The sequence below is a fragment of the Trachemys scripta genome, chromosome 5 (assembly GCF_013100865.1).
Source record: "Trachemys scripta elegans isolate TJP31775 chromosome 5, CAS_Tse_1.0, whole genome shotgun sequence".
NCBI lineage: Eukaryota > Metazoa > Chordata > Testudines > Emydidae > Trachemys > Trachemys scripta.
The window spans coordinates 104,674,078-104,697,360 of NC_048302.1; the positions used below are offsets into that span (position 1 = coordinate 104,674,078).

A 23,283-nucleotide genomic window follows, 5' to 3' on the forward strand; every position below is an offset into this window, starting at 1 on the left:
TCTAGGCCCAGCATAGTGGTTGAGGACATTGTTTCAGCATTAGTGAGTTTCCTGTCACTTATCAGCTGATGTCATACACAGACTTCAAATTTACAATTACAACACAAAAACACTACAATGGTTTGATTACAATCATATTCTGGACTAAAACTCGGAGACCAAAAGCTCTTCCCTTGGTGTTTATTCAGACCAGCATCAAACAAAAAGCATCCTTGAGTCACCCCAAACATCAACAGTTTAGGGCTCAATCCTGCAGACAAGTCCTCTGTGTTCTTGTGGGGATTTTTAAATAACGACTGGATTCTACAATTGTCATTCATGCTAAAAGGAGGTTACTTACTTGTAACGGGAATACTTGAAGATGGACTCCACACATTCACACTCATGGGATGCATTGGCTGGTGCAGCTTGGACTGCGGAAACTTCTCACACCAGTGCCTGTTAAGGGATCACACATCCCTAGTGCTGCTCCAGCCCCTCCTCTCAATGTTTGTGAACATTCTGAGAGCGAGGCTATAAAAGGGGGGCATGGTGTCCCATCTCAGTTCCTTCTAGCCCACCGCAGAGTCAATATTTCATTAACACTCTGAAGAAGAGGGGAAGGTGGGCAGGGAATGGGAACGTGCAGCATCCCTCTCAAAGAATTCCAGTTACAAGTAAGTCATCTCCATTTTTTCTTCAAGTGTCCTCTGCATATACTGAGTCATGGGATAGTTTGGCAAGCAACACCCCATGACTGGATGGTGGGATTCAGTGTCGTAACTGAATAAAGATAGTAGTATGGATGCTCAGTTCAGCAGGGCCAATCTAGATGCTGGATCTAATGAATAGTATTTTGGAAAGGTGTGACTAGAGGCTCAAAGTAGCAACCTTACATATTTCAACAATCAGAACATTTCTGGACATGCAAGAGAGGTAACCACTGTGAAAGTCAAGTGTGTCTATAAAAGATGTGTGCCACGCCTGTGTGGCCCCTTGTGTCCAGACGCAGCAGTGCAGGTGCACCCTGTCTTAATTTCCCAGATTGGGTTGTATCAAATAGCACCTCCACACACCCCTGTCCCCGCACACCTTCTGAGGGTCTGGATTTATTAACAGAAAGTTCAGCAGACACACAAGAAAGACTTTCACCCAAGCTTCTTAGCAGGGAGGCAAACTACATCTGAGTTTATTAGTCCCACATGAGTCTAGCAATCCCATGGCCAAGCTCATTACCCGCAAGGCACTCTCGATGATGCCTTCCCTGTAACTAAGGGAGTCATAAGGAGGAGGGAGAAAACTTGTTCACCTTAGCCTCTAAGGATAGAACAAGAAGCAATGGGCTTACACTGCAGCAAGGGAGGTTTTGGCTGGACATTAGGAAAAAGTTCCTTACTGTCAGGGTGGTTAAACACTGGAATAAATTGCCTAGGGAGGTTGTGGAATCTCCATCTCTGGAGATGTTTAAGAGTAGGTTAGATAAATGACTATCAGGGATGGTCTAGACAGTATTTGGTCCTGCCATGAGGGCAGGGGACTGGACTCGATGACCTCTCGAGGTCCCTTCCAGTCCTAGAATCTATGAATCTATAAGGCCTCTGCAGGGATTTTGTGTTGAATATAGATCCTCACCTGGCAGCATGCAGCTCCTCACAGGCTGGGCCTTCTGCAACTATCTAGGAAGTCCCTCCATAAATTCCTTTTCCTGAGGATTCTATTGCTGTGTTCCCTGGGAGCACCTCTCCCTTACAAGCCTCCTAGCAGCACCCTCCTCCAACTGAGCATAGGTAGCTATTTATCAGATCCAGGTGTTTGTTAGCTAATTAACCTATTAACCTGGGCACTTAGCTGCTGATTTGTGGCTGACATGGGCTCATTTTCCTTTACGAAGTCCAACACAGGCAGACCGGTCCTGACATCGCTTAAAAGGGCCCAGACACCCCATGCTAATGTCCTAACTTCTGCAGAAGGAGGATCTAATGCAACTGTATATCCCTGTCCTATATGCTTTCTAACACCTAGATAATAGCATGACCCTTATAGTTGTCAGGATAAGAAATAAAAATTTTAGGAAACTTTTGAAGCTCTAAGAAAAAATGAACAAGGAGTACTTGTGGCACCTTAGAGACGAACAAATTTATTTGGGCATGAGCTTTTGTGGGCTAAAACCCACTTCATCGGATGCATGCAGTGGAAAATACAATAGGAAGATATATATACACAGAGAACATGAAAAAGTGGGTGTTGCCATACCAACTCTAACGAGACTAATCAATTAAGGTGGGCTATTATCAGCAGGAGAAAAAAAACTCGTGTAGTGATAATCAGGATGGCCCATTTCAAACATTTGACAAGAAGGTGTGAGTAACAGTAGGGGAAAAATTAGCATGGGGAAATAGTTTTTACTTTGTGTAATGACCCATCCATTCCCAATCTTTATTCAAGCCTAATTTAATGGTGTCCAGTTTGCAAATTAATTCCAGTTCTGCAGTTTCTCACTGGAGTCTGTTTCTGAAGTTTTTTTTGTTGAAGAATTGCAACTTTTAGGTCTGTAACTAAGTGACCAGGGAGGTTGAAGTGTTCTCCGACTGGTTTTTTTAATGTTACAATTCCTGATGTCTGATGTGTCCATTTATTCTTTTGCATAGAGACTGTCCGGTTTAGCCAATGTACATGACAGAGGGGCATTGCTGGCACATGATGGCATATATCACATTGGTAGATGTGCACATGAACGAGCCTCTGATGGTGTGACTGATGTGATTAGGTCCTATGATGGTGTCCCTTGAATAGATCTGTGGACAGAGTTGGCAATGGGCTTTGTTGCATAAATTTGTTAGTCTCTAAGGTGCCACAAGTACTATTCATTCTTTTTTCTGATACAGACTAACACAGCTACCATAAATATGTAGTGTAGATTCTTTTTTATAAGCATGAGAGCTTGGAAAGGCAACCAGCAATTAACTGATTGATATGAAATCCAGACACCACTTTTGAAAGGATTCTAGGATGAGGTTTAAGGGCAATTTTATCTTTTGAAAAACACTGAATGGTCAGGTCAGCCATAAGAGCATGCAACTCACTCACTCACCTTGCTGATGTAAAGGCTATTATAAAAGCTGCTTAAATAAACAAATTAAATAAGGAACCATCCACCTTATGTTCAAAAGTAGAATTCATAAGCTGGGTGAAGACCAAATTAATTTCCTATGATGGATTTGAGTCTTTCACTGGTGGGTACATATTAACTGACACTTTCATAAATATTTTAACTGTGTCATGTGCATCTATAGTACATGATGTGCTGCTATTGCTGTTACGTGTACTCTGAAAGAGGTCTAGAGACTTTACATGCAGTAAATATTAATATACTAAATTGGTGCCCACACAGAATCTATACACTTGTCAGGTCATGAATTTATACCACCTAAACTCCACACTTTCTGGGTGATTGCTTCCTGGAAATAACCTTCTAACATGCAAGATTTTTTTCTAGATCCATTAAAGTCCTATAACCCCTGGCAGTTAGATGTAGAGAAAGAGCCTGGGAGATGAACCTCCATGTCCACTTGTGAAAACAGCTTTTGCTGCCATCACTGGCAGAAGGTTGTAAACCCCCTCAGAGAAGTGAAGAAAGTCCTTATACCACCATTGTCCCAGCGAGGTGGAAGTTATTAGAATTACTCTGGCCTCATTGTGCTTTATCTTTATGACCCACTGTATAAGAGGAAAAGGAGGAAGCAAATAACAGGCCCATCCTCCAATTCAGAAGGAAAGCATCCAATGTGTCCATTCTGAGCAGAAACAAGGGTATTTTATATTCTGTCTCGTGACAGAGAGATCTACTTCCAGAAACCACCAGAGAATGAATATGTCCTGAATTACTGAATCCTTAACAGAACATTCATGCAACTGCCTCACAGTACTGATCTATTATGTTGCTGTACTTGCCCCCTAAGTTCAGGGCAATTGGGTAGACGTTGTAGTGGATACAGCAGGACCATAGCTAGATTGCCTCTTCACACAGCTCAGATGAGTGAGCTCCTCCCTTCTCATTGCTGTTATCTTGCACTACTTTGTTCTGGATGTGAGACAGAAAAAATTTGACAGCTAGACAGATAGCACTCATCTCCAGTTTACACTGTGGAAGCAGAAAAAGAACTGACAAAAAGGAAATTGCAATGCGTAACAGTCTATTAGCAAGAGTCAGGCTAACTGTAACCCTAATAACGCGAAATTTGTAAAAGCGAGAATTGTATAAGGCAAGTAAAAAAGAACTGTGTAAAAAGTTGTTGCGACCTTGTGTAAATAATGTGTAAATAATATTGTATGTAAACTAGAGTCTAAACAAGTGAGGAAAACAAGATAGCAGAATGACCTATGTATAAACAAAATGCAGCTGTTGCTCATTATTGTCTGAAACAAAAAGTATAAATGCTTGCTGTAATTGTTTACCTGTTGAGAGACCTGTTTAGCTCTCTCCTTCTTCGCAAGTGCTTGAGAAAATAAAGTATCTAACTTGCTGTACCCAAACAAAAAGTGAAAACTCTGTTATTCTCTGACAATTTGGGGGCTCATCCGAGATGGTAACGCCCGCAGAGGCGCCGGCAGCTCCTATGGATCGTTCCCCTTCGAACTCCATGGCACCACAATAGAGGTAGGAGACCTTTTAAAATCTCTATTGGGGTGTCGGAGGAGAACTGTCCATGGGGCTGTCAGTCCCTGTTGGGCTCACGCCATCCGAACTTATTAACTGTGCAGCAAGATCAGATGCAGAGCGGTTCTGGGGAATTGTTTTGCCGTCCCCAATAAGGTAGTTTTATGCGGTTCTGGGGAACTGTTACTTTGGCCGCCCCCATATGCATAAGAGAAATGCATTAGGTATGCACCGGTGCTGAGGAGTTGTTACCGCCTCAAGAGGGGTTGTTACCACCTCATAGTGTATTAAGTCCGGACATAAGGTACAGATGCATCGTGGTATTTAGAAATAGAGGCCTTGGGGTGTGTGTGTGTACACCAGTGCAAATAAAAGTTACCGGAAGACACCCAGAGTACTCTGCGAAATCTTTTGGCTCGTGACCAGAACTACTCTAACGCAAGCCCGGTAACTAGAGGATCTTTTAGAAGATTCAACCCACGGTGGGCTAACTCAGTCTGGCATCGTCTGGCAAGAAAGCTACCTGGGTCTAGGAGTGTGTAAACCCATCTTCCCTCCCCTTCCTCTCTGTGTGAGCCACTGACAGTCTGATCATCTGGCTGGATGCAAAGAGAGTAAGCGGTGCCGTCTCACCCAGACTAGCCGACGCTCTTTGCTAAAGGAAGGTGTAAAAGGGTCGTGGCCATTCTCGTTAGTGTCTCCTGTGAAAGTATCCTGTAGGGAAAGATCCTTAGTTTATGTGCCGCTAGCGTGGACAGGGCATCCTCCCTGTGTCTGTAATTGAAAAATGGGTGGGGTACAGTCTAAGCATTCCCTCTCACCCCCTAAGGGTACCCCATCTTATTTCATGTACGTACATTATGGTCCTAAAATCTGCAAGTATTTAGAGAATTGGAATCATTACACGCATGCAAATCCATCTAAAACAATGCCCACTAGAAGGTACCTTCAGTCTAAATAAGATCATACATCTCAGAGGAGCTTTTAATCACCAAAAGGCCTCTGACACACAATGGGAGCAATTTGTCTATTAAGGAAAGGAATGGGTTAATTTAAAATTCAGCTTGGTCCAGAGATAAAGAGAAAGTTAATCTGCGTTCAAGGTCAAGAATCAACGCAGACCAGGCTAAGTACAAATAATAAATTTTGAAAAGTTCCTGAAGGACCGGTACTTGCTTAGCAAGTGCTTCCTTTTCTGCCTGGAAGTTCTGTTTCATGGCTTGCAACTTGCCCTGGGTGTAGGTTTGAGTTACTGCCTGGTTTATGATCTATGCTTTTAATTGCTCAATTCTAGTTATCAAGTACACAACTCTTCCCTTTTCTTCAACTTCTCTATTGCCCAGTCTTGCTACGACTGGGGTAGATCCACCTGACACCCTTCCCGGTTAACCGGGGTGGAGAGAGGAATGCTAAACCCCTCTCCGGTTTTTAGACTTCAGCTGCTAAATCTGCAAAACACTGCCAGGCACTAATAAAATGTGTTAGGTTTCTTTTCTCACAGATAAAAAAAGTGCTACCCAAAGACTCTAGCAGCCCTGCCATTCATTAAAACCAGGAAACTGAGTCTACGTAAAGTCCATCAATGAAAGACTGCTTTGGCTCCATGCTGAAAAGGCCCTTTCCAAGGCCTTGTAACCACCAACATTGCTGTAAAGTGCCAAGGACTGCCTACCTGAACTCATGCTTCTCACTCTAAAAATACCCCTCCACCTCGGAAGAACTCTCCAACTAATAATAAGTCTATTTCTCCTTCTAGTTCTGCTGTGCCTTCTGGACAACGGGGGGGGGGGGGGGGGGAAACCCAAGGTAAAGTGCTAGTAACCTCTCCCTTGTCCCCTGACAGACTTACTGTGCCTTTGGATTTTTCTAAAAAAAGCAAAACCATTACAGGGCAATGTGCTAGTAACCTCTCCCCTGTAGAATGATAAGCCACACTGTTTCTCAAAAAAAAAAAAAAAAAAAAAAAAAAAAAGGAAAACTTGGTTCATTAAAACAACAAAGTCCAGAAATTCCTGCCTACAAAAAACATTAAAAACTAATCAATTTTTAGTCAGTGCTCCTGAAATTACATCTGACATTTAAATGGGGTTAGAAAGTTAATGAACATTTTGGCTGTTAGAACCTCCACAGCTTCAGTGTATCCATAAACTGAAGCCAGGAGAAGTTGTTACTCTTCATAACTAAGTTTGCTGGGAGGGTAGAAAACAAGAAACTACCCTAACAGAACACTTACACACAGCTATTATTAGCTTGAAAAAGTATGTTAAAGCCACCACATTGCAAAACATACATTTTAATTTCATTACCACTGCAGGCAATCATATTATTTACTGGCCTGCAGATAACATTTTGCAAGTAACCCTTAGGTTCCAAATACCCTTTAATTAAACTAGTTTAGTGCCTAATCAATTTCAAAATTTGCTTTCACTGTTACCAAAGGTTCAAAAAAATCTCTAAAACACAAGGGCAAATTCACATGCTTCAAAATACATATCAAGTTAAAAAGTATGCCTTTCATACAGCTTACAAAGTGTTTACTTTATGTACTAAGTATAATGTATTGTGCTTTATAACTAAAATTGTACAACAACCCCATCATATTATTGCTATGAAAATGTTATTGCTTGTGTTGCTATTAGTTAGCTTAGAATTATGTTATTGTTGTTACAAAGGACGTAATAATAGTAATACCTTTCATGTCCATGTTCATCATGCATTGTCGTTACATCCAATCAAAAGCCCTAAGGTTAAAGCATTTAAAGTAAAATCTAAATTCCAAAACTTAATGCACATAAAAATTTAAAAAGGTTTGTTGTACTAGTAGTACAAAAGAGGGGATTGTGGAAGCAGAAAAAGAACTGAAAAAAAGGAAATTGCAATGCATAACAGTTTGTTAGCAAGAGTCAGGCTAACTGTAACTCTAATAACGCAAAATTTGTAAAAGCGAGAATTGTGTAAGGCAAGTAAAAAAAAAACAACTGTAAAAAGTTGTTGCAACCTTGTGTAAATAATGTGTAAATAATATTGTATGTAAACTAAAGTCTAAACAAGGAAGAAAAACAAATATCAGAATAACTTAGGTATAAACAAAATGCAGCTGTTGCTCATTATTATCTGTAACAAAAGGTATAAATGCTTGCTGTAATTGTTTACCTGTTAAGAAACCTGTTTAGCTCTCTCCCTTATACGCAATTGCTTAAAAAAATAAAGTATCTAACTTGCTGTACCCAAACAAAAAGTAAAAACTCTGGTATTCTCCAACAACGTACAAATCTCTTTTCTCCATAACTCCAATGGTCCTGAATTAACAGATCGTGAAGGTGCACTGCCCATCTGCTCTTAGACTCATCCAAAGTGACTGTCAATGGTGGAGTTATGAAAACTGAATGATCCCCCTTCAGAACATTCTTTTAGAGTATCCACGATGACAAAGATGAAAGAATTTCCTTCGGGAAAGACAACACTCTGAACATACGGCATGTCTACCGAGCAGCTAGGAGTCTGCTTTCCAGCACAGGTAGACAGATATGTGCTAGCTCTGCCAGAGCTAGCACACTAAAAATAACAGCATGGTTATGGTGGAAGGTCAGTGGCTTGTACTAGCTTCCCAAGTATGTATCCAGGGGGTCAGGCAGGATAGTCATATCTAAAACTTGGAGACACACCTTACTCTGAATTAGAACCAAAAATATCAAAAACTAGGTGGGAAGTCTCCTCTAAAACAACTGACAGGAGCGTTAAAATTGTAACCATTCTACCCATGAGATAATTAAATTGCAAATCCTCCAAAGGTGAAGAGACTGCAGCATTACCAACATTCGCATCAGGAGAAGAATCATTCTCAAGCTCTGGTTATAACTGCTGATATTCCATTTGAATTACAGGCTTCTCTTCTTCAGATAAAGCATCCAACACTATAGTGGGAAAGTGCTCTCTGTAAGTAGATACAAAAAAAGGTCTCGGATCCGAGGTCTGAACCTTTTCCTATCTCTAGTCGGAGATGAGTGCCTATGCTGGTAAGGCTAAAGAAGGTCTCTGTGATGCCTAGGCAATGGGCAATATGGCCACACAGCGCAAGGTGGCACTTGCCAATCCAGCCATTAACCCAACTATGGCAATATCTCATAGGACAAGATGATCCACACAGATCATATCTAGTTGTATAGTCAGGTTTTTGTGACTGAAAGCTCAGTTGAACATCAGTAACACTAATGTGATCCAATTCTTCTTCGGATTGTGGATCTGATCTCAGATCTGACAATCACACTATTGGCAAAATAACTGATCCTAGCATCTATTCTAAACAATGGATTACAATGGTGGGGAGGGGAACCTGGCTGACTCTTAGGGAAGCAGCCAAAGAATACCAAGATAGATCCCTCTCTCTTCCTCTCATCTGGTGTAGAAAGATGACTGTCATTCAGATCTGGGAAACACTCCAACTGCGGCTCTGTGTGCACCTGAGCCATAGGAACCAGATGTACTAGCAACAAGAGTTACAGAGGTTTTTTCAGAGCCGATGCAACCCTCTGAACTGAGGAGAGATCCGTTGGGAGAGGTTTTCTCCATTCTGGATCATTTGTTCTCTCTGGCTTCAGAACAGTTAGGCTCTGATCTTGCTCAGAGGTATCTGAGGAATCCCCAGCATGTGGCTCTGTCTCAGCCTTCGGCGCATGCTTAGCCTTGATATTGTCTTTCTTGGAACCAAGGTTTATTGGATCTGTTGTGGCTTGGCTCTCACGTCAGAGGCCACAACCAATCGAAGTTTTAAGCGCTTCAAAGCTATATACCGATAATGCAATAGCCTTGGACCCAGAGCCCAGCTCGGAGACCAGTGTCTTTTGCACTGCAAGGTCTGGAAGGTTCTAGGCATTATATCAGTTTCCTATCTTTAAGCTTGGATTCTTTAGCAGAGTTGGAGCAGAAAGGCTTCACAGCCGGTGCTTCTTGTGACAGTAAAGCTTGTAGCCTATTCTGCTACTCCTTATGTGTTCACAGGGTAAAGGTGCTGAAGTTTGAGCATCTTGAAGAAGAGTGGCCTTCATCCAGGCATGCCATCTAAACATCTAGTGCGAGCATCTGATACTGGAGAGACCACATGATATCACACACACACACACACTTAAAATCCGGTTATTTCAACTTTGGATCCACCATGGAACCAGAAGTCAGAATCAAAGAGCTGACTACTAACTAACTAATACTAACGCTAAAGCTAGACTAGACTAAGGTACTAAAATCTTATTGAGAGAAGGATCTGGATTCAAAGCATCCGGAGAGGTTCATATCTTCCCGCTCCTGCAGCTGGAAGGAAATGAGGCAGCACAGAGCACCACACATTCAGAAACATTGAGGGAGGGATAAAAGGGAGATGTGAAGACTCCAAAGAGCACTGCTACAAGAAGTTTCCACCATCCAGTCTGCAGCAGCCAGCACATCCCACGAATGGGAATATGTAGAGGACACTCAAAGATGAGCACGCTTTATTCCCATGCTCCATATAACCAGAACATTTGTGTTTTCTTTATACAGAGTTATTGCTTTGATCAGTAAATACTCACTAATTAATGAATTACTCACTTTGTAGATCAGGCTGTCCACTAAAAGATCATGCTGAATCACATTGGACTTAAGCTGTTCGTAGTACAAAATGTCCTAAAATGAAATATATATTATTAATCATTCTTCAGTCTGAAATAAACCCCCGATTTATACTTATATAAGTAAAATAAATGCTGATAGTTACATAGGAGGGCATATTACTGAAAAGAAGGAAAAATTATAAAAAGAGATCCATATGCCCGTAAATATCATTTGAAATATCCTTCCCCCAACTGTCAAGAGATACATTCCATTGTTCATTCTAAATTTCCTCCATAAAACAAGTTAAAAAAAACTGGGGGAATGCATGAGGATCCACATAATACAAGATTATTGTTTAGTTGTACATTAGAGGACACACAAAAAATGAGAATGAAGGGAAGGGAAGAGTTTGGACAAAATTGGAATATCTCAGTCTTCCAAACTTTTGCTCTCTCTAGAGCCAAGCCTTGCCTGCTTGAAAGTTCTGAAAGAACTGTTCTGATTATTCTCTCCAACAACTTCTATTTTAATGCACTTCTGTTTTTATAGGCCCCATCAAATCTTGTTTAATATTAGTAATGTTAATATCAATTAGAACTAAGTCGGGCATTTGGATACAATATGAATATCCAAATATTTAAACCCACAAAAAGCCAGTCTAAATAGTATAAATGTCAAAAAGAGATCACATTGAAGAAAGGTTCAGACTTTTCCATGTTCATCTTAAATCACCCGGTTACTCCCTAAAGTCTGTGGAGAATATACTGGGGTGAACTCGTCTGCTTTTGCCCATGCTGCCCCCTATGAGTGGGAGAAGTTCCCTGCAAAAATCCACAAAGCCACTTTCTCCTCTTTTAATTCCCTCCTTAAAACTTACCTCTGCCATGATGTCACCAAGTGAATATGGCTTTACACAGTTTTACAAGGATTTTTAAATAATCCAGTTGCCCTCAGCTCCTTCCCTTCCATAGAACCCTTCTAGCTTCAGTGGGACTCCAGAGGACACAGTCAAACAGCTTGAATGATAAAGGCCCTAGACAATATTCACTGGCTGATTTCTTGTAAGTGCTGCAGCAGAAGTGGTTCTTTTAAGTGAGGGACTTGAAGAGTGAATGGGTAGTGGCCTTACGAGTAAGTTTGGGGAAAACATTTGCAAGGGGTAGCATGCAAGAAAATAAGAAGGTGGTGGGAAATAGTGGTTATTCTTTTCATATGAGTATTAACATGAGGGTGGGAAGAATACTATGCTTAAATTAAATCAATTCCATAAACGGAGGGACCAGTTAAAACTAGTAAATTCTGAAACTAGGAAAAACACTGTTCATTTCATGTTAACTGAAAATAGCTCAGGAGAAAATATATTTTCATTTTTCTTTCCAATAAAGGGCAAATAAAAGTAATAAATCAGAATTTTGTTAAATATTTCCTTTAAACTAGTTCAGACATAAAATGCAACAGAGGGTCCTGTGGCACCTTTGAGACTAACAGAAGTACTGGGAGCATAAGCTTTCGTGGGTAAGAACCTCACTTCTTCAGATGCAAGATGCTTTTTACAGATTCAGACTAACATGGCTACCCCTCTGATACCAGACATAAAATGTTCACAAAATGTAAATGATTCAGGATATGTACTAATTGTGCTTTTTTTTAAAAAAAAAAAAGCTTTGTACAGAAGTTTTACTATTCATGTTTAAAGCCACTATTTTGAAGCAGACACTGTAATCTAATTAAGAAACACAGTCAAATTAAAAATCACTGTCTGAATTTTTTGTTACTGCTATTACAAACAATGAAATACATTTACCATAAAATAGAAGGATTTAAGAAAAAATATCGCTATCTTTTCAGTTTATTTTGTGCATTTGAAAGCAGGCTGTCTGTTTCACTGTTTCCCCTTGTATAGGCAAACAGACTCTGCCAATGGGCCATCCTCTGTTGCGCTCAAGGGTGGCGCTAACTTTTTTTTGCTGCCCCAAGCACGGCAGGCAGGCAGCTTTTGGCGGCGCGCCTGCAGGAGGTCCGCCGGTCCCGCAGCTTCGGCGTACCCGCCACCGAATCGCTGCCGAATCTGCGGGACCAGCGGACCTCCCGCAGGCATGCCGCCGAAGGCTGCCCGACTGCCACCCTCGCAGGGACCGGCGGACCTCCTGCAGGTGCTTTTTTGTTCAATTATGCCCCTTCTCTCAGTATGTAATTTATTGACATAAGACAAAAAGCAAAACTCAGTCCTGGGGCTTCTCTTCTTCCCATGCGTCTGTTCTTTGCAGCTCTTCCCTGCCTTGGCAAGCTATTCTCAGCCCTACCTGGTTGCAGTCTTTTTTACTCCCGTGGAGTCTGCTTTCTTTCCATCCAATTCTACCCCTCCTTGGGGGTCTGGTTTAATCAAAAACAGATCAAAATACAGTCTCTTCAAATCCATCAATTTACCCTCTTATCAGGGATCCTCCTAGGCTTTTCCCGTCTATAGACTCATTCCCAAATCCCAGGTCTCTCTCTTGGAGCCTACTCACTCATAACAGCCTCTGTATTCCACTCTGGCTTCCCTGAGCATCCCCACTTCTCTGCAGCTTTCTGCTACTCTTTATAGGGGAATCACCTGATTCCTGCTCAGATGTGCTTCCTTAGTAACTAGAGTTGGCTGGCCCCAGGCCTCTAGCTCTTAAAGGGGCAAGCCACCCTGTTACAGGCTCCAATATACAAATATTTATGCATGCGCTAAGCACAAAAATAGTCCTGTTTAAAATCAGAGGGACCATTCACATACTTAAAGTTAAGCACGTGAATAACTGTTTGCAGGACTTAGGCTTTTTGCTAGTTAGTCAATTTCTCTGGTCTGTGTGGGTCTTTCACAAAGCAAAATGAAAAAAAAAATTTAAAATATGAAATGTGATTAAAATCCACTAAAACAGGCAGAAGGACTCAGGCTGATTTCAAGTTAAAATTTTTCTTTAAACAAAATCAAGTTCTCATAGAATTGTACTGTCTGTACAATGTGTTACCACAGCAATCTGAGGTGGTTGTCAAAAGATTGTGCACTAGCAGATGTCTACCAGCCCTAATTGCAATGAGAGCTCCATCATGCTATGCACAATGAGACAGGCTCTACTCCAAAGAGCTTGCAATCTAGATAGACAAGACCAGCACAGAGTGGACAACAGGAAGTATTAGATCTGTTTTACAGATAGAGAATGGAAAGTTTCAGTAACTTGCCCAAGGTCACACAAGAAGTCTGTGGCAGAAATGGGAATTGAACTCAGAACTCCCGACTTCTAGTCTAGAGCTTTAACCAAAAGACTGATCCTTCCTCAGTTATATGTAATAATGAATATAATGAACATAACACAGCAGTTGGTCCAGAGATTACAGCACATGAATGGGAGACAAGTTTTCTTCTCAACTGTGCAATCATGGGAAAGTCACTTAACTTTTCAGCCTTAGTTCCCCCACTTAAAAAATGGGGATTATAATGTTTACTTAACACTCTCAGATCTGTGAGGCTTAATTTATTATTGTTTGTATGGCAGTTTGAGCTCCTAAATTGGAAAGCGATGTATATATAAAAACACTTTTAAGTATGTGTATTTAATTATACTTAGAAATAGCAATTTTGGCGTATCTGAAACTCATCTGAAAGTCCTGAAATCTTTATCAGAACTATGCTATGTAATTATTTGAAATGCAATAGAGCCAATAGATAAGTCTGTATTTTCTGATGACTTCGTGAAACATAGTATCTTCATACTTCATTATCTTAAAAACACTGATGCTAGGGACCACCGCATTTTCTTAACAAATTAAATGTGTTACACATAGCTTTTGATCTACCAAGTTCAAAGAATGTCTAAAGAATTAAACATTTCTGCTGTCATCATAACCAAGAATCTAAAAATTGTACTAGAGGGCAGTGTGTTTCCTCAAAAGTAGCCTTATATTATAAATGATTGTCTCCAGAACAGAAATACAATTAGACAATTCAGCAGAACCTCACTAATTTGTACTTCAGGTACCTGGAAACCCAATAATTTACAGAGCAGCTCCACTCCTGTCACAATCACCATACTTTATCAGGCAGGATCAATGTAGATGGACCGTGTTCCTTGACTGGCCAATGAGGACCATCAACATCTCATATACACACAGGCTCAGAACCACGCACACATCACATGTGGTTTCCTGATCAGTGTGAATGAGTGTGGTTTTACCATATTAAACAGGTACACATTATTATTCATTATTTTATTGCATGGTACTCACAAATATGCTTCTCAGAAAACACTAAAAGACAGGTCCTTGTCACAAAGAGTTTACACTCCAGATTATTTTATGGTATTGCATCTCTGTTATGAAACTCTGGAGTATTTTTGTCAGGCAGGTGAAAAGGAAAACTTCAACAATGGTACACACTGTTTGAAGAATGCAGCTCATGAGAGCTTAAGGCGAGGCAATCCTAGTATGAGCCCCACATCTTTGAAATTTGCTGCACCAGAAATATTCTTAAGTGTGAAAGAGTTGCAAGATGCATTAATTTGTTAACCATGGCTTTTTCAGGGGACTTTGCTAACTGGCCATATAATTCTCTAACTAAAAACTAAGGCAGCAGGAGAACATGGTATTTTGCTCTTTTACAGGGAATGTTAATGACTCAACTTTAGCTATGCAAGGTATGTCCAGCTACTACTGTAATGGGTGTTCTACAAATCTATGTAATAAAATCATAATCAAGCATTTAGGAAACTAAGGAAGCAGATATTATTAAAGGCCTAATTATTTAAAAGAAATACGTTGCGTAACAGTGGGCTACAATAATTTTTTTCTGCTTTGTGCAGAGTGGGGAGAGAGAGGGGCTGTGACAGTTTTCTTTCACAATAAAGAACAAGCTGCAAGAGAGCAGTCCTAGGGGACATGAGGTCAAAGAACCAGCAAAACATTTTTGAGACAGCATACTGAAAGGCAACAATCACTTTTTCCATAACTAAGCATATCACTTAGCTCTTCAGAAAAAAATTATGCAGAAACATAGTATTAAGTAAAGTCTTCACAAACAAGTTTAAAATGAAATCTAGGTGAAAGCAGACTCAAGCCAAGCGAAACTTTTAGAGGCAATTTTAGAGCCAAAAATGGAGCTTATGTGGAACATGTCAAGAAGACAGATGCCATAGTTGGAAGAATAAAATTAATGACTTGGCATTCAAATGTCATGACAGCTAGCAACATTTTGTAGGTGGTCATTGTAGCTATTTCTGTGTAACATACAAATAAGGAAAAAGAATAGGATGAACAATATGATTCTGTTAACATGTTCTATTTTTTAAAATTGTATATGAAATTTAATAATTTGTAAAATATAAATATTATGGTCCCTGTGTATAGTACTTCAAGGAATGTTGTCAGCTTTTTCCATTTTATAATTTTAAGAAGATAATGTACTACATATATTAATCCACAAAGGATGGCCAGACATTTAAACAAAATGAAATCCAATCAAAAGCAATAAAAGAGAAACATATAGCCACAGATTATTTACTGAACAAGAACTAGATAATTTAGAACATATAAATAGTCCAGTTGTAAAATATACAGAGACCATGTAATATCCAATTAGGAAAAGATAGGTAAAAACTATTCAGACACTGGGAATTATATTTAAATATAGACTTCTGGGGAAAGTTATCCTTTGCTACAATGCATACAGAGCACATTTTCAACTCAATCAAAAACAATTTTTTTTTCTGAACACAATCACACTTTAGGGTCACAAGTGGTTCCAGCCCACAGGTTAGACACCACTTATCTAGTTCTTGACTTCATATTTCTTGTTTTATCCAACTGGCATGATTTTCCCCCCACACCTGTTTGGGAGTTGTGTTACAATTATTTTTATTAAAATATTATAAAACTATAGCTAAAAAGTAATAATTTAAAAATAAATTTTCTATTTAACTTCATAGTCTGAACAATCTTACATTAAGCCCCTTTACTAAAAAGGATAGATATTCTTTATGCAAGAGAGAAAAAAAGAGCTTCACAATTTACACCCCAATTTAACAGACATGAGTTTTTTAGGACCATTTTGAGTTTTAAGCTTTGTTTATGGCATTATATTGCATCATGATCAGAATGTTAATGGTTTACTTTTAATTAAAATATTTATTAGCTTTTTATCTCTGGACTTGAAGGGCAGCTTGTATTATTAATTAAGCACAGCAAACTTCAGTTTTGAATAAATTACAATGTAGAATAGACACTAAGAAACCTTCATGGTAGCTAAACAGTCTACGCTATAGAAAGCTGTAAAAATAAAATAATCTAGTTTAAGTGAAACTTCCATTTAATGAGCTATTCCTTAATCTTAAGCATAACAAATATCTTTAATACAATTTTGTAATGTTTCTGTTTTTATTGGTTTAAATGTGAAGAAAATCAGTAATGCCAGTTTAAAAAAAAAAATCACAGCCTTTAGAAAGCATCCTCCTTTCCAGAATATAATTAATTTTAACCAGGATTCAGACATAGTATACAAAAAAGGAGGATTTTAAACATCCTTTGAGAAAATAAACAGATACTCTAATGAAAAATTGTATTTGACATTATCTGGTCCAGAACCAGGCATGCTCACTATTAGAACACTGGAGATTAAATTAAAAATCAACATTATGGGTTTTTAAAACAAACCAAAATTAGATCTAAATTAAGAAACAAAGCATATTTCCAGCCTGCTCAGTGTGAAGCAAAATCATGTAAAACTGTTACTTTACCCAATTTTTCCATAAATAGCTTTTCTGTAGCACTTTCCATTAAAGGATCTGCAAGAACTTTACAAACATTAAATAACTTAATTTTCAACCTAAACAATTTACATATTTTGGACCTAATGCTACAGCCACAAGAATGTCACGAATACTAATGATTACTTAATTTTTAATGTTTCAGAGGGGTTGCCATGTTAGTCTGTATCAGCAAAAACAACGAGGAGTCCTTGTGGCACCTTAGAGACTAACAAATTTATTTGGGCATAAGCTTTCATGGGCTAAAATCCACTTCATCAGATGTATGGAGTGCAAAATACAGTAGGAAGATATATACAACCGTACATGAAAAGATGGGAGTTGCCTTACCAAATGGAGGGGGGCGGGGTCGAGACAATTCAATTAAACTCAGATATAAATGTAAAAACAGACTCATTGAAGTATTTCAACTATGAGTGTTTGCAATCAACTATATATTTTATATTTTTCCTCCTGTGCCAGAATGATCCTATCCACTCCAGGAATATTATTTCTGATTTCTCATTGATCATGAATTCTCTGTTCTGCAAGGGCGAGGTGCAAAATAAAGTCAGTGAGTTCTTTTGGTATCACTTGCATGCTTATCTGATACTAGCTGTAATGTGATTGGAGCTGAAATTTCATTATGTCTCTTAGCAGGTGAGAACATTTCTGCTCTAGGCTGTGGTGTTGCAGGCCAGTTCTTTACCAATTTATTCCCTTGACTTCTCGCAGTGCACTAGGTCATGTACTTTTCACCTGCAATACTTGTTAGATTCCTTATTCCCCCAATATTTTAAGTGCCTAGCAAGATCTCACATAGTTCCTTCTCTTTGCTTACTGATCTCACTGTTTCCCATGTAGGGTATGTCTATACTGCAGTTGAACACCTGTGGCTAGCCCATGTCAGCTGACTCAGACTCACAGGACTCTGGCTACGGGGCTGTTTAATTGTGGTGTAGATGTTTGGCTCGGGCTGTAGTCCAGGCTCTGGGATCCTCCCGCCCCGTGGAGACCAGCTGCTGGTGTTTAATTGCAGCATAGACATACCCTTAGAGCTAGTCAACACTACAATGGCATTTCCAGTACAGCTATCCCGGTATAGCTTTACTGGCAAAGCCTCATAGAGGAATCACAAAATATGCGCCCCCCCCCCCCCCCAAAAAAAAACGTTCTGTTGATATTCTAGTTAAACCAACTTCCCGAGCTCTTTGGCCAGTATAGCTTGTGTCATTCAGAAAGGTGGTTTAACTACACTGGCAAAAGGCTTCTGCCATTATACACTGTGTCTACACAGGGGATTTTGCCCAGTTAGCTATGTTGGTTAGGGATGTGGTTTTTCACACCCCTAACCAACATAACTATGCTGGCAAAACTTAGTAGGGTAGACCCAGTCTTAGTCTATGTCTACCCTAGTACTTTTGTCAGTATAATTTATGTCGCTCAGGGGGTTGAAAACAACAACCACCCTCTGAACAACGTAAGTTACATCGACAGAAGCGCCGGTGTGGACAGCACTAGGTCAGCAGGAGACACTCTTCCATCGGCATTGAGTGGCTACACAGGAGATCTTACAATGGCGCAACTGCATCAGTACATCTATAAGATCTCTACTGAAGAATCCGTTTGTAACAGAGTCCCCTCACCCTTTTTCAAAATTAAAGTAATGTTTTTTCATTAAAGTCAATGGAAAACTCCCACTGAAATAAAGGGAAGCAGAATCAGGCCCCACATCTTCTACATACACTTTTAAAAGCATTGCCAGACTTACAAAGGACTTAAATATTGCTCAAAGGTTCTAAGAATCTATGCAACTTGACTACAGGAATAAATTTGAAGATGTAATCTTTATGAATTGCTGTTTGTATATGTATAGACTCAGCAGAAAAATAGAGAACATATTAATAGGAAATAATGTAAAATAACAAGTGGGAGCAAAATAAAGAGTAACGATTTTAGTCATTTTAAAAATCTACTGTTGTATATTCAAGTTATTTCTTTCAGCTTCCCTTTCATTACATAATTTTAAGGACATTTCAAACTGAATATTCCAAAATGTAACTACTTGCCACCCTGAAATGGATTCCTACTACTTCCTGGATTAGTATAGTACAGGAAAAAATCCAAGAATAATTCTGTGGTTTATCACTCCACTTTGGAATGATTCTTCTTATGGGACAATTAACAACTGCTATTCCTGAACTATGAAGATCCAAAGGAAACAGAAGTGCTGTTCTCACAGAAGTAACTGTGCAAACAACAAATCCAATAGTTATATTTTCTTCTGGACACATACTAATGCCAAAGAACACAATGAGCACTTTCATTTTCTACACCACTATAAGACTTGCAGTACAGCCAGCAGGTGTGTATGTATGAACTTCCTGATATAATTCTTCAAGATGTACAAAACATTTTGCTGACAATTTCAATGTCAGACATATTTGAAATAAGATGATTCAGACTTCATGAAATGGGAAGTGAAATATATTTATTACAAACAGAGCTGGAAGCAGTGCCTATGATTAGGGTTGGCCTATACTTCTCATTACAAGACCCTGTTTTCAGTTGTTTACAACTCTGCCAGATATTAACTGTTTGGGCTGAAGTTCTCCATGCTAGGTTGCTTCCTCAGACTGAATTCTTTTGAAAATTTCACCCAAAATGATTCCACAATTTCTAAGAATGAGGTTAGGGTAAAATATGTTGTTTTCCCCATGTCAAAATTTTTTGGCAACTTTTATTTGAAAAGTTCTATTTCTTCCATGCTTGGGAGCAAGAACCTGGAATTTGGAATGGTGGTGGCATTTGTATCAGCAAAGTGCACCAAATTTGGCCAACTTATAGGCATCTGAAAAAACAACAAACAAACACACATACACAGTTCAGACATGCTCAGCAGAGGCTTTCTTAGATTTTGTCCAATAAATTTCATGAAGAGTCTGTTTGCATTGAGGCTTAGCAGAACTTTTCCTGCAATTGCAGCTCTGGGCTGCTGCAGGCCAGGTCCAGGCACCTGAGCTGAAAGCAGGGGACCTGTTCATGTGATCTCAATGACCTTCCCAACCCCTGCCGGGCTGAGGCTACATTGAGGAGGAAGCTATCTGATTCTAATGCAGAAAGGTTAAGAGTCTGACCTACGCGAAGGGGGCAGGGAGAATAGATTGGGACAAAGAACCTGGGAAGTATGGAAACAGACTGGTGGGGGAAGAAAAGGGAAACTGAAAATTGGGACGGAATCTGGGAATAGGGCCAGAGACTGGGACTGGCTGGACAAGGAGAGTAGCACTGGGAGCTGAGGAGGAAAGAACAGGGTCTCACTAGACAAAGAGACAGGGACAAGGAGTTGAGAGGGAAGAGGTTGAGAGACACACTGAGACTGGACGAGGGTCCTGGGCAGAAGGATTCGGACTGGGAGCTATTGGAGACAGTGAGGTTATGGGCAGAAAATGATGAGGGAAAGAGTCAGATCAGATGAGGAGCAAAGAAGGTGGGTACTAGGACTGGCTGGGCAAAGACACTAGAGAAAAGGAGCTGGGAATAGTTGGACAAGGAAACTGGGACTGGAAGCGGGGGAGCTTGAGGTGAGACTAGGACTTGCTGGGTAAGGAGACTGGGAATTGAATGAGATGTCTGAAGGGTGGAGACAGACTGGCTAGGTGAGGAGAATGAGATAAGAACAAGGAGCTCGGACGGAGAAGAAACAGGAATGGGAAAAGAACAAGTAGGAGAGAACAGGGCAGAAGTTATTTTGGCTCTACTGATGAACAATATACAAGAGCCTTGCATTAATTATTATTAATGGGGGGGATGGACACAAAATCTACAGTATATTCCTCATTAGCACCCACTCCTTTCCTGAGCCTAGAATGGACTCAAGATTCCTGAGTCTCACCATTCCTCCCTCTGCTATCAACAAATATCTGTAAAAACCATTGGTGCAAAGTATCCCAGCCCTCTCTTGCAAAGGTCCACAGAGCATGACAACACACTACTGCTATCAGTTACTCTATTAGATCAAGTGGCAGAGGTCTATGTGTTGGATCTAACTGTTTCAATCCCACTGATGATGCAAGTGGGTGTCAATATGATGCCACATGTCCGAAGTTCTGCTTTTTCAGTTTACTTTCTTAAAAACCTAGGAAATTATACATACAATATTACATTAAAAGAAGATTAAGGTTGCAAAGTCAAGCAGTCAAAAATTAGGAAATGTAGAATTGAGGCTCCTTGTGCATCCTAAATTTGGCTCCTGGTGCCTATTCATTATGATACAGTCTGCTTCATTTGTTGCAGAAGTTGGAAGGTATACAGTGAATGAGGCAGAGGATTGCATGAAAACAAAGGAGGGTCTCATGGTTAAGATAGTTGAATGCTGCCCTGGAGAAGTGGATTCTACCCCAGTCTCTGCCACAGAGTTCCTATGTGATGCTAGTCAAGCCACTTGTGATACTCAGCCAGGAAGGCTTAAGCAACCAGCAAGCTAAAGTGACCAAAGATCAACCTTTAAGAACATATTAGGGAAATATTGAAATGGTAAACAGGGCCATTGCTTGTAGATAGTTATCAAAGCCAGGTAAGTAGACTAAATCTTTGGAAATGTAAATCTGTATTGTCAGAGAATTAGAAGTAAATACTAATTGTATTTGTCTGTGTCTACCTATATGTTAGAAGCTTCACAATGTGATCTCATTAACTTGTAGATTATAAAACTTCTGTTCCTGTCTGTTACTATAGCCTATTGATTCAGAGATCAAAAGGGAATATTAGCAATAAGATGAAATGTGTGGTGTAATATCATTGTCTTCATTTCTCTTTTTTTTTTCCCCCCATGCACCATCTGCAGCAAAATGTGCACCTCTAGAATTGGCTTGTACAGTCAGAGGGCACACCATGAGACCAACAATAGATGATCTGCACAGATTTGTCATCATCAGATCAATGGACTACCAAGAAAGATTTCTCTTTGAAGTTTTTAGTATCTGGACTGTGAACCTTTGAATGGTTAATTGCTTTATGCTAATCAATGCAACTAATTACCTGTGCATAAATAGGAAATAGGAGATTTACTTCAAAGCAACAACATATATTACCTATTCTTCATCCAAGGAATGCCTGTTGTGTTATCTGCTGACAAGAGGTTATCATAGTCTGCCAGAGATCTATAAAAGAACTTTAGGATCTGATCCTGTTTATCTCAGATCTGCTTGAACTTTGTCAGGGGAAGTTTAAATTGCAAGACTGAGGTCTCCAGCTCCATTCTGGACTACCCTGCAATTTCTCCTAGAAGAATTTAAACAGACTCTGCACATGGATTGCCTATGGGACTATAACCTATGGAAGGGATTCTGAAAGAACTTTTTAAAAATCAGCAGCTCATCATCTCTGCTATAAAACTGACCTAAGAACTTTATTTATATATGTATGTATAACGATCTTTAACCACAGCACTTTCTTTTCTTTTTCATCTTATTAACTAAACTAAGAATTGGCTGTAAGTGTGTATTTGGGTAAGATCTGAAATATTCATTGACCAGATGGATAAGGTGTCTGATCTCTTGGGATTAGCAGAACTTTATATATGGTGAATAAGAATTCAAGTAATCCTCACCATACTTGATTTGGCTGTCTTCGTGGGAGCCCTGGGCTGGATTGCTTTAGAGGAGCTACATTTTTGGCTTCTGGGTAAGCAGTAAGGTATTGTAGAAGCTCCTATGTTGCTGGCTTGGTGAATCTAATATTTAGAATAAACCACCAGTTTTGGGCATCGTTTGCCCCATTCTTTGCAGTTTTCCCTGATTGAGCAATCTCACTGGGGCCGCTGCAATCAAACTTTTCATTGATTGTCATTAATTTTGCATTCTTCATTTTCTGGATTCCCAGTCTGAGATCCTGGGGTTTGACATGTAAAAGTGCTGAGCACTTTCAACTGCAACTAAAGTCAACGGGAGCTGTGCTTTGAATATAAAATGGTCTACATAATGCTTGAGTCTCTGTAAAATCAAGTTCTTGGTGTTTCAAATTGAGTGGATCCTTAATCTTTAAAATGAGTGGATCCTAATCTTTCTGTGTCTCAGTTCCCAATTTGCAAAATGGGCATAAAGAGGGGGGTTGTGAAAATAAATTCATTAACGTTTGTCAAGCACTCATATACTATAGCGATGAGCACCACAGACAAAGCCCATGAGAATATCAGTAATTCTGTCTTCATACCAGGGTTTGACTAGTGTGCAGTACTAATGCATGGGGCCATGCACTGGACAACAAGGAGAAAATAAAATATTGAATAGCTGCTCATTA

General features: G+C 39.7%; 1 protein-coding gene across 3 annotated transcripts in view; it reads right to left on the reverse strand.

Moving 5' to 3' along the window:
• The window catches only part of TBC1D19 (TBC1 domain family member 19), a 96,192-nt gene that overhangs the window by 23,574 nt on the left and 49,335 nt on the right, over nucleotides 1-23,283 (reverse strand). For 2 of the 3 annotated variants that reach the window (XM_034772246.1, XM_034772249.1), the window contains exon 12: nucleotides 10,217-10,291. The exons of the other annotated variant lie outside the window; for it this stretch is intronic. In XM_034772246.1, the coding sequence (XP_034628137.1) occupies nucleotides 10,217-10,291 (75 nt within the window). The remainder of the gene's footprint in view (nucleotides 1-10,216; nucleotides 10,292-23,283) is intronic. 3 annotated transcript variants of the gene reach the window in all.